Source organism: Acanthochromis polyacanthus, chromosome 3 (assembly GCF_021347895.1).
Source record: "Acanthochromis polyacanthus isolate Apoly-LR-REF ecotype Palm Island chromosome 3, KAUST_Apoly_ChrSc, whole genome shotgun sequence".
Taxonomy (NCBI): Eukaryota; Metazoa; Chordata; class Actinopteri; family Pomacentridae; genus Acanthochromis; species Acanthochromis polyacanthus.
The window spans coordinates 30,516,270-30,532,242 of NC_067115.1; the positions used below are offsets into that span (position 1 = coordinate 30,516,270).

Genomic DNA, 15,973 nt, shown 5'->3' on the forward strand with positions numbered 1-15,973 from the left:
AAGAGTGGTGTAAAAAGATAAATCAAAAGAAACAAATCTTCTTCTCTGCTGATGTTTGATTTAATTGTGCACCCCCTGACACCTTAAAATTTGAACACAACTGACAGAATTCATTTATTCATTCATTCATTTGTTGGATTTGAAATGCCAGATAATAGGATTGGAAAACATGTGAGTGAAAAAAAAGTGGGACGCTTTCGTCTTCTGGAAGCAGCAGCGATCCTTGTTAGTTGCAACCTGTGCCACAGCGCTACAGCCATGCACAGTAGGCGTCTTTGTGTTACCATGGCAATGACGTCTTCCGTTTTCCGGTGAGGCGACAGGGCATCCCATTCCTGACGATCGTATTTATACCCTCCCCCTTCAATAATAGGTGCCCTCCACAGGTGCGAGTGTGACTTCTTTTGGAGTGACACTCGGTAGTGGAGGGGGAGTGTGTAGGGGGCGGTTTGGGATTCAGCCCATGAGTCTTGATTTCACATTTAGACCATTCATCTGAGTTCTTCTCAGAGCTTCACCTGTGGGTTCTTTAGAAATCCTGAACAAACTTTGATTCTCTTCACTGAACAGTAAAGTTTGTGGAGATCAGAAGGTAACATTAGTTTGATTGATGCCTTCAACTACTAGTAGACTTTATCTGGAAAGCAGTTTTCTGAAATTAGTTCTTAGTAAATCTGTCCACATTCAAACCGAGAACATAGAAAGAGGAAATGTTTGAAGAAACAACTTGAAGTTTTCATTTCAGACTAGAAAAGACCTTTATCTGTTTTTGCTCTTTTTGATAATTTTATTCTCTTCTGTTTACTTTGATCTTCTAAAATCTAGCTGGTGTCTTTTCAGATGTTTTGTCTTTAATTTGATTCTTCTTAAATGTTTAGTTTTGCTCTTTTCTCACCTTTTATTCTTTTCTAATGTCTGATTTGATTTCAAAATGTTTTGTCTTTTTAATATTTAGTTATTTTTTCAATTGTTTTATCAGCTTGTTTGAAAAAAATGCTATTCTTTCCCAATGTTTAATTTTTAGATTAAATCTTTAATGTTTTTCTTCTTAAATGTTTTACCACCTTTTAATGTTTAATTTTATTTTTAATGCTTCATTGTATTTTCTGTTTAATTCCTAAAGTTTTGTCTTTAAGATTTAATTTAATAAAATTTAAATCTAACTAAATCTGATTAAAAATCTAATTAAACATTTAATTTTTTAATTAAATGTTTTTTCTTTTTAAAAGTTTAATAATCTAATTAAATTTTTTGTATTTTTTCAAATGTTTAATATTATTCATGTTTAATTGTATTTTTTGAATGTTTAACTAAAATGTCATCTTTAATGTTTAATATTTGTTTAAAAAATTTGGGTTAATTCAATGATTACATGTTTTGTATCTTCTGTTTAATTATCTAATTAAATATTTTGTCTGTTTGACATAACTTAATTGTATTTCATGTTTAATGTTCTTTTTAAAGGTTTTATTGTATTAGATGTTTTTTTCCTTTGATTTAATTGCTTTTTTAATGTAGTTTATTTCTTTAATCTTTTTTTCCTGTCAAAATCTTAACTGCAACCTTTAAAATGAAACGAACCGTTAAATCACAAAAAAATATTTCTGTTGTCACAATCATGAGTTAGTCAATTATTCAGTTTTATCAATTCTACTTTGTTTAGCACCTCTCACACAGATGACAAAAACAAGCAAAGAGAACAAACTATGCTAAAACTATGATTAAAACTGAAAAACTTTTTTAAAAACAATTTAACATGGTAATAAAATGTTGTGTCCAGGGGATGGAGGGAGTTTATTGATGTCTTCTTGGGCTCACACAGTAAATCATTTAAGATAGATACTTGATAGTCTGAGGAAACTGGAAACTTCAGAGTGACAGAAGAACCAACAATATCTCCCGTTTTCTCCTTTCATGAGTCGACGCTTCTGGTACTTTCAGACCAAAGAACTACAGACTCTTCACAACCTGCTCAAACTCTTCATACAGGACCTCACCACACGGGTCAAGAAGGTTTCCTTCTCATTTCTACTCTGACGTTCACCTTCTCCTGCTCAAACTGCTGACAAATGTTTCTGCTGCTCCAAAGTCTGGTCTCCAGAACTTCCTACAAACTCTCAAAGTCTCTTCTGCTGCAGGTTGTTTTGTAGAATTGTTACAGAAAACCTCACTAAACCACATGGAGGGGCCTCAAGATAGTCGTCCAAATGAAACTGTACAAAAACAAACTAGCCCAACCCAAACGCTAAAGTCTAATGCAGCCTACCAGAGAAGCTCTTTAAACAGAGAATCAGGACAGGAACTCTTACCTTCTGGACAACCAACGTTTGTTCACAAACAAGAATACAGAATGTGTCTGACCAAAAACCTCTAAAGACTCACTACAGCCAAGATAAAGACACAACTCAGCTGCACCAAATCCACTAATTACTGCACACATTAGCACAATGTGCTAACTGTGGCTAAAGAACCACATTTACCAAGACAACTATCCAGTACAAAGCCCTAAAACACACCAAGAAACACATTAAAGACGATTTTACTGCTGGAAGCTGCAAGCCAACACCTAAAGAACAAACTAAAACAACGGAGCCAAACCCGGTTCAGTGAAGAGAAGCAGTGAAAATGTTTGACTGCAGACAAATAAAGGAAGACAATGAGCTGCTCAGGTGTTCCTGATAACACCAAGCAACCACCTGGACAGCCAATAGGAACACAGCTTACTGGAAGTCCAGAGAGCTGGCTTAATGAAGTAAATTTAGTTTAAATTTGAAGTAGAAAGTTAACAAAGAAAGTTGAAAACCACCTTCTGATACCTGAAATCTCTTGAGTTTTCACACATGGAACACCTGAACATGTCAAACTGGTTGTACGATGTCATTACTGCTCTGGACATGGACGCCGTGATGAGTACGATCTTCGCGTGGCTGGAGAACCCGGTACAGAATATTATTTCTTATTTTAGGTGTGATAATTGTCAGTAAACATTCTAAGAAGTGAAAATTGACAGGGTTGCATATAATGCTGTTCTTGCACAATATTTGCCACTTAACTGCCCTCAGGATTCTGTCGTTGAGCTTACTAGTTTTACATAACAGACTGCAGCTGTTGATGCTGTAATTCCAACCCGGTCTCACGGGGATTCGTGAAACTGTCACGTAAGTTTTAGTTTCGGTTTCGTGCGCACCAACACGATTTCGCCATGTTTTTCGCGCCGCTCACCACGAAATGTTTTTCGCTGTGGTAATCACATCTGAAAGTGGTTTATACCGGCGGATTCATGACGATCTAAGCTGTCCATCGGCGTATACTGCTTGTGTGATTGCGTTTGCGGCCGCCGGACATTCTTGAAATTCCTATGCAAATTGGTAAGTGTACCACCGGCTTATGGTTAGGTTATGGTTAGGGTTATGTTTAGGAACGATGTCATGCAAAATATAGCGTTGGATTCGCCACGGTTTTACATTAAAAATATAATATACACATTCTTTTGAAATACGTTCTGAGTGGCACGAAAAGTCCGCCGTTTAAAATACATTGGTGCGCATTTCGTGGTGAGCGGCACGAAAAACATTACGAAATCGTGTTGGTGCGCACGAAACCGAAACTAAAACTTACGTGACAGTTTCACGAATCCTCGTGAGATCGGGCTGGTAATTCACATAAACAAGGAAACAAGTCCGTCATAGTTTGAATGTTAACAGTCCAAAATGAAAAGGTCATATACAGCTTTCCTATTGGGATAAAGAGCCAAAAAAAAAAAAAAAAAACATGAAAAATGCTTTGTAAAAGCGAGAGGTCGGTTGCAGCTTTCATTTTTTCATACAACTCTTCGGTGCCCCCCCAAAAAAAATTAATCTGGATCCGCCCTTGATTTCAATGTCTGTTGGTATTAATGTTGGATTTGTACTGTCTTCTCCTCCTCATGGTGGTTGGAACTCGGGTGTGAGACAGAACATGCACTATTGACACCAACAGAAACCGTCTGATGGAAGCTACTTTAATGATGCTGCCCGAGTCTATGATGGTAAAGAAGTAACTGATATTCGCCACTGACGAGGACGAAGATGACCAAGATGTGAGGGGAAATATTAGGCACCCAAGTAAGTCAGCTGTGTGGTGCATTCTGTCTGATAACAACTTGGAACTTTGCACATAATGATCATAAATAGACCTCCACACACACCAGTTTTTGAGGTTAAGCAAATGAGCCCATGTCACCATTTTTCACCATATTGAAAAAAAAGAAGAAAAAAAAACATTTCTAGAAGTGGATCATATACTCAATGCTACCGCGGCTTGATTAGCACTTTTCAAGTGACAGTCCAGAAAAATTCAAAGTGTGCTGGAGCCATTCAATGACATGGATCTGCTGGAAACTATTAATGTCTGTGTCCTCAACATGTTTAATGGCTGTGGGAGTTAGATTTCTGGAGATATTGAACCCTTAAAGGGGCACCGGAGAAGATTTTAGCGGAAATGTAGTGTTGCCTACATTTCCCGTGAGCCTCGGCGCGCACTGTCGCAAACCGTCATAAACGAGCGAGCGAGCCTCAGGAAAGCCGGCGGAGTTGAAATCATTATTGAACAATAACGTGTGTAAATGACTCCGCGGTCTAATGTTGTTAAAACCGAGTTGTCAAAGCTGCTCCGAGCTACGGAGTTAACCGAACGTTAGCTCGGAGCTAACGTTCGGTTAACTCCGAGCTAACGTTACATTAGCCAATACCCACACAGTGTTTTTGCCACAAAGTTAGTCAACTAAACCAGTCACAGTCAAACTAATCCCATAGTCTACTAACCACACATCAGAAGCAACACACACAAAAGACAAAATAATTGTATCAAACTTACAAAGAGCTAAAGTTACGTACCTGTCTAGGAGAAGCACAGCCAGCTCGGCATCTGTTTTGATTCCTTTTTGCTCCCAGAATTCTCTCCACCTCTGAAATGCCTGTCCAAGATGCACTTTTCTTTTGCTTCGTTGTCGATCTGACAACCTTTTTGCTTGCAGACTTTGCTCCGTTCGCTTCCTTTTGCGCTCCATGTGTGCCGTCTTCTCAACCAACTCTCCGCTCTGCTACTGCTAAAAACAACTAGCTCCGCTCTGCTACGCTCTGTCAGCGCACGCTCACCGTATTTGCTGTAAATCGCTCCGTCTCTCACAGGAAATTCTAGACGAGTCGACAAAAAATTAATAAAATACAAATATTTACAAAACCAAAATGATTCATGAATCGAAAATGGGGGCATTAATAAGTGTAAATAACAAAGATTCATCCACATTAACATGAGACTTTGTTACGAGCATAAAAATCTTCCTCGGTGCCCCTTTAAAATGGCCGATTCAGGGGAAATTACCAAAAAACAAAGTCTAAAAACATATGAAATTCATATGAAGCCACAATATTTCAATGAACTCAGTTTTCCAAATAACAAATACATAAATTGTAAACAAAATCTGAGACTGTGGAGCAACACCTCTATCTGACAAATCCACAGACTGACCTATCTACATTTGTCTTTACCAGATCTAAACACAGGAGTTATTGCTGTAATAGCTCGTGGTTTCCTGGAAATTCTGACAGGGTGAGTATCCTTTTTACTGCGTGGGTGTGTGAATCATAATGATAAAGTGGTATAGCTGAAGAAGCAGTAAGACAAAATACAATTTTCTATAAGTAGTAATGTCTTTGTAGGAATCTTGATAGAATGTTAATAGACACAGGGGTGGGGTGTTCTTCAGGTCACTTTGGTTGAGTGTAAAGGTGAAAATAACTCCAGCATGGGCCTAGATGACGACACCTTCAGTAATCTAGTTCTCACACATCAAGAATGCAAACCAGTCACTCACATGAAGACTGAACAAGTAGAAATTTAAGGAGAAAAGGAGTCAAAACCTGTCAAATGTTATAAGTTAGCCTGTCATCCTTTTCACTGCATCTGACAACTTTTCAGACTTTCACTTTGACAACACATGAAGCTACCTGAAGGCAACGTTTTACAATCTGCTGTACGTCATAGCAGTAATTAGAACACTATGACGATGATATTTCCTTTGATTGGGTTGTTTGCACAGTGATTGAAGGTTACATATGGCCAGTGCAATGAAGGACAGACTTATACAGGACGGAGTATATCTCGTGATGTCTGTTTCTACAGATTTATGGGATTAGATGTGACGGTGAAGCCAATCAAACATATGCTGGATTTCAATAAACTGAGCCTGGACTGAATCCATAAATCTATAATCATTAGCCAACTGACAGAGTTATATGTCAGTGCTGTTACAAATCTCATCAAGTAGAAAGAGAAAACAGACATATACGATCAATGTCAAAGTTAAAGCAGTGCTGATCAAGTAGAGATGACACTGCAGACTATTAATGCATGCAAGCTCATGTACACCTGAACAGGTTCTGATTCAAAGAGCTTCTTATCTTCAGTATGTTTTTATGGAATTCATGATTGAACTGCTGATGATTTTGTTTCTGAAGAAAGTGAATAAAATCTGAAATCTCAACGAAAATTCAAGCTTTGAAGGCTAACCATCCCTTTAAATTATCTGAAGGACTGCAGAAATTGTAGAAATGCCTTTAAAGTGCTTTGAGCTTTAGTTAGTGCACTACCTTTCAAAAGTTCAGGGTCACCCAGACAATTTCATGTCTTCCATGAAAAGTCACATTTTTTTCGTGTGCTAACATAACTGCACAAGGGTTTTCTAATCAACAATTAGCCTTTCAACGGCATTAGCTAACATTACAGCACTGAATGGGAACATTCAGTAATCTAAAATAAGCTTCATTTGTGGTTCAGTTGTGACATGAAGACAACATGGAAGCAACCTTGTGTAAAAAACGATCATATATAGACCCGTATGCACACCAGTTTTTCTATTATTACAACTAAATCCACATTTTGCCATGTGAATATATCAAAAAACTGTAAGTTTGGCTTGCGATACTTGTCACACATCAAATTCTAAGAACATTAGAGCCCTCAAAAGTTTGTGAAATGTTAATGTAAGACTGCAGCTATAGGAAATATTGGTACATCCATGTATATACACTGCTGTTCAAAAGTTTAGGGTCACCCAGACAATTTTAATGTGTTCCATGAAAACTCACACTTTTATTCATGTGCTAACTTAACTGCACAAGGGTTTTCTAATCATCAATTAGTCTTTCAACACCATTAGCTAACACAATGTAGCATTAGAACACAGGAGTGATGGTTGCTGGAAATGTTCCTCTGTACCCCTATGGAGATATTCCATTAAAAATCAGCTGTTTCCAGATAAAAAAAAAATAGTCATTTAACACATTAACAATGTCTACACTGGATTTCGGATTCATTTTATGCTATTTTCATTGAAAAAGTGCTTTTCTTTTCTTTTTAAAAAAAATGACATTTCTAAGTGACCTCAAACTTTTGAACATTAGTGTACTTATAGAAATAAACCTAATAACCGCCCCCCCAAAAAAAACATAGAACACTGTGCAGAAGGGGACAACCGCCCCATAAGGTGCTGTATGTCAAAAAACAGTCATGAATTTACTCAGCCTCATATGAAAGTCTGAGCTTTTCTAAAATAAACCAAAGAAAAATCCATATCACAAGCCGGTGGACTCAGAGCTTTGTGTAGTAATGCAGAAGAGCAGCATGAAGCTGTGAATGCGATTTGCACTGCTGTGGTACTGCAGAGCACTTCAGAAGAAGAGACTGCACTACAGGAGTGAAAGCATACAGGCAAAGAAGAGCCATGTAGTCCTTCAAACAACAGCTCCATCTAGTGGTCAGTACAGGAACAGAGCAGAACTTCATGTTGATTTCAGTGTAGTGACTCTGGCTCTGAATTGCAATTTCCCTTTCTGTGTCAGGACATCTTCTAATAAACTGAAGCATCGGTAGTTAAAACTGTAGCAAAAAAATTAAACTTCACAAGGGTTGGGGTGAAAATACGCTGAACTAATTAAAATAGAGCAGATTTAACAAACAAAAAGTGGATCAAAACAAGGATGTTTTGATGTTTTAAATCTTACGTTTAACATGAACAAAACTTTCCAGTTATTTCTGTCATAACGGAATTTCTCGGTGTAAGATTCAATTTGGTGCATTCAACCACATCTTATGATCTCTGTGAAAATGTTTTTACTTCTCATTTTACTAAGTGACTGACTCAATAACATGTAAGTCTGTTCTTTGAATGGCTTTGTGTTCAAACTTATGGCTGAAAAATTTACTTAGCTTGGAGAAAATGCCTTTGAGAGTCGTAGAAAGATGCAGGAAATGCAAACTTCTTATTTAACAAAACAATGACAAAACGAAACAATAGAATGCTGGAGGTTCAGGCTTTCACATCGTAAACTTTTTGAGCTGCACTACAAGGTCGCCATCTGCAAGGTAGTTTTTCCCACCTGTGGCAAAAGCATGCATGTTAAAGTGTTTTGCAAAACTTACCAGTGTTTTGAAGAGGTTTCTCCATTCTTCAATGCTTTTTCTATGGACGTGTAATACAAAATTGTCCAAATATTCTAAAAGGAGACAGTTGTCAGGTGAGTCGTACCATCTGGAAGCAGCAGGAGGAGTTCAGCTGGGCCATCTCTGATTTATGTACAATTTTATTACATTAAATACAAATATTTATGAACCTCGTGAATTTGAGAATGAGAATCCCATACATAAGGTATGAAAGATCTATAGGGATCATTATCTCGATGAATTACATTTATAAACTATCTAATGTAATTGTCCACAGTGTCATTTCCGGCTGTCACATTTGATAACTTTTAGAAAGCCTTCACTGTATAGCTTACAATTTATTTCATTTCATTTTTGTTGCTGCTTTATAGAAAAGTTAATGGAAAATCAGAAGTGTACAAACTTGGATTCTGTCCTGTATAATTGAAGGAAATTAGGCGATTGATGATATTAACTTTGCCATGCTGAAAGGACAAGCAGGATTGTTTCCTTCATCAGCCGCACTGATGATTAGATCTTACTGTAAAAGCACAATTGCAGAAAACATCTAGGAAACTTTCAAAACTGCAGTGATGAATATGTTTCAGCTTTAACCCTAGCTGATGCAGCTTCTCATTTCTTAAACAACCATGTGGGAAGACATGTCCTGTGGTCATAGAAAGGATGTTAATCTGTCTCAGAAAGGTCAAAATATTAGAATGCATCAAGAAAAGAAAACAACTGAAGAGATTTCTGAAACTACTAAAATCAGGTTCAGAACCATCCAACGCATTATTAAAACCTGAAGGACAGTGGTGAACCATCATCAACAAGGAACAAATGTGGTCGGAACAAACTCTTAGATGATCGTAGGAAATCAACAGTAGAACTCATGGCTATGTTTAATAGTGAAAGTAAGAACATTTCCACACCCAATGTGATAAGCATGGTCTTGTTGCTGGAAAGCCAAATGTCGTCCCCAAGCATCAACTTATTCAATGTCAGCATGAAATTAGCTTCTGAGATTTCCGTATATTTGATCAAATTTATCTCGTTTTCCACTTATTATAGTTTTGCAGTACCTGATGACGCCAATCAGGCCAAGAACAGCATTCGGCCACCGACATGCCTTACTGTAGATAGGGTGCATGGTCATCTTCCATCTCCAGCCATATATACTGATAAATCACAGGCCTACAGAAGTTCTTATTTTCTTTCAATGCTTTGGAAAATTTGATTACAAAACAGCTATGGATTATATAAATGCTTTTAAGAAACTTTGAGCTGATTTTTATGTGTTTGCTGTGGGTCAATAGAGGTTCCCATCTTTGAGTACCTGAAGAAGCCCTTTGGTGTGAAGTTGTATCTTACTGTACCAACAAATATCAGTTACTGATTAGTTCCTGATGTCAGAATATCTTAATGTAGCTCTTTTATAGTCACTCAAGCTATTTTGCCACTTGTCTCCATAGAAATCTGGTGGTAGTGGTGGTTAAGGTATTCTTTGTCCCTGGTCAGGTAGTGTGGCCACTTTATGTAAACCTATTAACTAGCAAAGTGCGTTTTCAAAAATATCCTTAGAACAATTTAGTGCACATGCTACCTTTTTGGATCCATTTCATTGCTTATGCATGGACATTGCCATTTTTCTTAATTTTTTAGGGCAGTGTTCTTGACTTTGATACAATATTAAACTATAAGATGCAAATCCAAGCATGTAGAAAAGAGAATTTGCAACTGTAGTACTAATGTTAGCTTTCAGGCACGTTATGAAAGCTTGGGGCATTATTAACCACACTTGATTTGCAATTGTGTGTCTTTATAAGGAATGCTCCTTAGGGGGTTGAATAATTTTGAAACTGCACTAGTTATTAAAATTAACATTTTGTGTGGAATTTAGAGAAAACCCTTGTATTATTGGTTACATTCAGCTGTTTAAAATCCACTTGTATGTTAAATTTATTCCAAACAACTTAAAAGTTGTAGATAGTGCTTAAAACCCAAATTGGCACTGGGGGTTGAATCATTTTCGTTGCAACTGTATGTGTTTTATGTGAAGAACATATGAGGTTACATTTGTTGTCTAAATCCTATCTGGGTCTGATATACAGTTAAATGATGTCCTTTAGGTCTGGGATATCACAACCATCCCTCAGCGCAATAATGCCAGCTGTTTTGGATGACATTATAAACATGACCAGTCAATACATCAGGTTTCCTTACACTGTGGGTGAACAGGCCAACGTTAAACGGCAATTTGCAGCGATGTCCGGTTTCCCAAATGTAATCGGCGTAACTGACTGCACTCATGCTGCTGTAAGGGCTCCGAGTGAAAATGAATTTATCTATGTGAACCAAAAAAATGTACATTCAATCAGTGTACAAATTATTTGTACATCGGACATGATCATAACAAATTTAGTGGCAGGGTGGCCTGGGTCAACACATGATTCATTCATCCTGACGCACAGCAGTGAAGACTGCCGGCCGGCGCTGCATAAAATCCCGAGGATCAGCAGCTTATTTATATACAGATACATTCATGAGTTACTTTGCATTGACCATTCATGGTCAAATGTGGGTGTGTTGTGGGCGGAATGTGAGGTGGATCCACCTGTACAATCTTCCAGCAGGAGTGTGATTTATCAAGAAATTGTGTGCAGCTGTGCGTACGCACAGTTTTATAAATCAGAATTTTTTTGGCGTACGCAAACTTTTAGTATGGATCCTACGCAATGTTTTATAAATGAGGCCCCAGGTCTTTCTATCAGTCGAGCTTTTCTTCCATAATGACATGGACATGTTCCAAGATGACGATGCCAGGATTCATGGGGCTCACATTGTGAATGAGTGGATCAGGGAGCATGAGACGTCATTTTCACACATGGATTGTCCTCCACAGAGTCCAGACCTCAGCCCCATTGAGAATCTTTGGGATGTTCTGGAGAAGACTTTGTCCGACTCTCCCATCATTGATACAAGATGAAGATGGAAAATGAATACAACTCTGGACAGAAATAAAAGCTGTGACTTTGCAGAAGCTTATCGAAGCGATGCCACAGTGAATGTGTGCTGTTCTCAGAGCTAAAGGCGGTCCAATGAAATATTAGAGTGTGTGATGTTTTTTGGATGCGCAGTGTATTTGTAATATTTACAGCAGGTTCTCTGCCACATTGTCCTGTCTGAAATGACTTCTTAGACGACAAATTGTGGAGTTGTGGTCAACTGAAACACGAGCATCCAGCATGCCTATAGTCCGTTTTAATCTTTGTCTTGTCATTTTAATAAAGCTGCATTTTAAGGTGGACTTTTATAGACACTGGTCAAAGGAGTGTCTGTGTTCTGGTCACTATCTTATCACTGTTTTGTAACTTTCCAATCTGTATATAGGTGAAGAGAAGGTATTTAAGAACAAACAACTGTCACTGTACACAGCACAGAATCCTTCATTAAATTTCTCAAAAATGAACATCTCACTTGTCACTGGATTTGTACTTCTTTTTTAACTTTCCATCCTTGATTCTCCTCTCCAGTCTTGGTTTCTCAAACATCAGAACATTACGCTGAAGAAAGACAATGCGTGCATAAGAGGCTGGATTTTATTTAGTCCATTTTTTAAAATGTACATTTTCTGTTGAGATTCATTAAAAAAGATAAAGCATCATCAGCTTTGCAGCTCGTATCACAAAGAAACTGCAATAAGGAAAGAGTGAAGTAGAGTGAAGATGACTTAGTAGGCACGTCTTTTAAAAGATACATGTTCATCTAATCGATGGCAAAATATGTACAGCGGTGGTTTTTGTCTTGTGGTAGCACATGCTTAGGATTTCTGCGGGAGAGTCGACGGGTTAGTAAAAGCACAGATCTATGCAGACAAAAGACTTTTTAACGGTCTAAAAAAGATGCATCAAGTTGACTACATGAGGCAGCCAATTACCCAAAACTGTACGCCAGTTCAATTTAAAATAAATTAAACCTAAAGGAGAGAGAAAAGAGGAAGGGAAAGGGGGAATGAACTTGTGAAACTAACTGACCATTTAAACAGACTCGAGCAAATGTTCCTCCATATGAATCAAGAATACTGAGCTAAAAATGGACACGACATCCACCTGATGAAATAGCTTGAGAAATAAATTAGAAATGGAAAGTTGTATTAGTATGCATTTATAAAGAGTACCTGATTTTCTCTCTCTCTAGCCTAAGTTTGATACCTTTGCATAACTTATAGAAAACCTGTCACGTTCGTTTAAAAACTCACAGTAATTCATTCATTAATCACAAGTCCTGATACCATCTAATACAGGTACAGGATTCTACCCTGCAGAATCCGTATACCGTCGAGTCAAACACGTTGGATATTCCATACAAATAAAGGACGCTTTTATCCCATTTATATACATAACACTTTTGTACAGTCTTTGCACTTCCATTGTAACAAATCAAAGCATCTCCACATAAATGGAAATCAAATCATGTTCAGTGGATTAAACCTTGAGTGAATCAGAAGCTTGAATTTAGCACTTGGTTACATTAAAAAATGAACAAGTTCAACTGCCTTTGTTCTGAAAGAAAAACCAACATCTCTGAAATTCTGTTGTACTGGGATCCGGGTTTGAAGTTTGCCTTGGATACAGATCAGGGTCGGTTGAAACCACCCACCACGACCTGAGGAAGAAACAACCTGTGATCTGTGTCCGGTGAAACTTCACCACGCTACAAACTGAACTGTTAACCTGCGATGCTAACTAGTAGTGCTGCACTGACAAGCTACTGTGATCATGTTATCAAGTGATTTCACTCCAAAACAACATCAAACAGCATTACAATTTAAGGAAATGTTAATTCTGGATCAGGCCGTTGAAAGTTGATCAAGAAGCCTCTAATCCTTTTCGGAGGCAGTGAATGTTCAAAGTTCATGGATCTGCTTAAGTCAAACCCCAAAGACTAGTCCAGTCATTCCACCTGCTTTCATACTGCATAGAGCTTATTCCTGGCCCACACCCCTCTGTACGACAGTGCTCTGCTAGGCCCGACAGCAGTGTAAACTAAAGACAGTTGAGTGGCTCCACTGGCTCTTAGACACTAAGGATCTTGTCGAGGTGGAACGTGATAGTTGGACCGTCCCAAAGCACAAACCAGAACCTGCACTGGTGTAAAAGTTCTGGCAGTTTGGGGGTTTGGAAAGTGGGTTGGTGGTTGGGACAACAGGGTCACTTGGGTCCTTTGGTGGGGGTATCTGTCTCTGTGGACTGGCGGCCGTCGCTCCAGGCCTCCCGGGTGCTCTTGAGGGCCTGTGTCCGTTGCTGGTCCACAACCACATAGTCTACACGCTCATCTGATGCCGTGATGCCAGTTCCATTGCTCTTCATCTAAAGAAACACAACGTTGGTCTTAGAATTCTTTCAAACTGCCTGTAAATGAAAAAATGTGGTTCAGAATGTGGCGCTCCTACCTTCCGAGGTGGGGTAGACTTGCCGGATTCAAGATCCAAATCCAGGTACTCCACTTGTTTGTCTCCCTTCGGCTTCACCATAGGGCTACTCCCACCATCCGCAGTCATGGGCGCAGCGAGCTTCATGATCTGCGAATGCCGGAAAAAGACGCTTTTATCGATGGCAGAGGCGCAGTGACCCACAGCTCATGTTCACATACGCTCACGTGTTGTCACAATAACCAGCATTTCTTTGCAGAGGTTGCAAGAGATCCGATTTACCACAAGATTGGTAGTTTCACAAAGCATGTTCTATGAACCCACGATCAACACCATCTTAAGTACAGCTGGTGGATTGGAAAAATTAAAAGATGGCTGCAACTGACAGTTCACACAAAGGGAATCACAGTCTATCTGAAGTTGTCAAACCTGGACCAAAAAGTGAATTATACTAGTATTTAGATCAGGGGTGTCAAACATGTGGCCCATGGGCCAAAATCAGTCCTCCAGAGGACTGATTTTAACTTTTTTCTTTAATTTATTTGTCTCTTTTTTATTTTGTTTCATGTTGTTTGTCTCACTTTTGTCATTTTGTCTCTTTTTGTAATATTTTGTCTTATTTTTGTTGTGTTTTGTCTTTTGTCATCTGGCTTTTGTCATTTTAATCATAGCGTAAAATACTAAATTGTCCATGTTCAGATACCTGTGACTAAATGTTTTGTGTCTTTGTACACTCTGTGATCTGGAAGTTGTAATGTGTAAATTATAAACTGAGGCATAATGTTGTCTAAATTTAATTTATTTTTCCTAACGAATTTAAAGTTGTTTATAATGTTTTGTAAAAAGATAATTCCTTAAATGTGAACTTTTTTGCATTAGCACAAAGGAAGGATTTGGAGTTGTGGTTATTTACAGGTTATTATGCTCTGATTTTACTGGTCACTGGAGACCAAACTGGGCTGAACGTGGCCCCTGAACTAAGGTGAGTTTGACACCCCTGATTTGGATGAAGTGGATTATTGCTGCATTTTCAGATATACTGTTTCAATGCCCATCTTTTCATCTAGTTAGGCCCATTACTGACAGTCACTGAACAAGACTGGCAGGATTTACTGACGTGTGAATGCACTACTCTGCTAATACAGCCAACAAAAGTGGGCACCAAACCAGCATGTTGCTACAAAGATGTCTCTCTACAGTGACATTCATGAGAGTTCTTCACAGGCTTTTGGTAATTTGGTTTGCACAGTTAAACATTCAGGCTGTTTTGAGCTCACAATGCTTCCCATACATTTGGATTAAAGAAAGCTCATAGACATAGCTTTGCGGTTTACTCTCCTTTTGTCATGATATTTGAAAAATCAAAGATCTTTTGTGGTCTAGAAGATTTCTGATATTGTGACAACACTGTGGTACACGTAGGGCCTATACGTGTTAATTGTGAACTACAAATAAGGTGAAGTTATTAGAACTAGAATGGTGACTAGGACATACTAACTGGAAGGACAGTGATGGTTTATCACATCTAAGAATCACTGCAACCCGTGCATCCAGCTTGTAGGTGGTACTGGCTACTCATATTAGCACAACAAAGCTGCTCTATGTGCTTTCTCATCTAATTATAGCACCTGAAAACAGCAACCTCTGGTGTCCTGACAGGGCAGGCCATGCATGTCTAACCTGGCAACCCTGCTCACCTCCTCTATGGTGTCAAGTTCCTCCACCTCCCTCTTTACAGGGGTGATGGGGACTGTGCAGTAGAAGGACTCCTCTCTAAACAAGAGCGAGAAGGAAGCAGTGGCAAAAGAAAAACAAGAGAACAGCAGATGAACCAAATGCAAGAAAAGGGAAATGGATGAAGCCAGAGTCTGAGGAAGCCAGAGAAATGAGAAACTTGGGAGAAAGAAATTAACATTTGTGATGAAAGAACAGGAAGTCAGCAGATGATATGAAAGCAAATGTTAGGGGGAAAAGTAAACAAACTGTTAACAGCAAGAAAAATAAGGAAATCGTGAATCCAATACCAAACTGCAGAAGAAAGCACCCCTGTGAATAGAAATATTATCCCTCAGTGTTTTTGGC

At 38.5% G+C, this 15,973-nt stretch overlaps 1 protein-coding gene across 12 annotated transcripts in view; it reads right to left on the bottom strand.

Annotated features, from left to right (window-relative positions):
• Nucleotides 1–12,041: 12,041 nt before the first annotated feature.
• gab1 (GRB2-associated binding protein 1) overlaps nucleotides 12,042–15,973 on the bottom strand; it is a 70,713-nt gene continuing 66,781 nt past the window's right edge. For 7 of the 12 annotated variants that reach the window (XM_022209886.2, XM_022209883.2, XM_022209888.2 and 4 more), the window contains 2 exons: nucleotides 13,913–14,041; nucleotides 12,042–13,829 (listed from right to left, as the gene is read on the bottom strand). In XM_022209886.2, the coding sequence (XP_022065578.1) occupies nucleotides 13,671–13,829; nucleotides 13,913–14,041 (288 nt within the window). In that variant the 3' untranslated portion in view covers nucleotides 12,042–13,670. Of the gene's footprint in view, nucleotides 13,830–13,912; nucleotides 14,042–15,588; nucleotides 15,665–15,973 lie in introns of those variants that run through there. The other 5 variants (XM_051946203.1, XM_022209884.2, XM_051946206.1 and 2 more) reach the window with 3 other exon arrangements.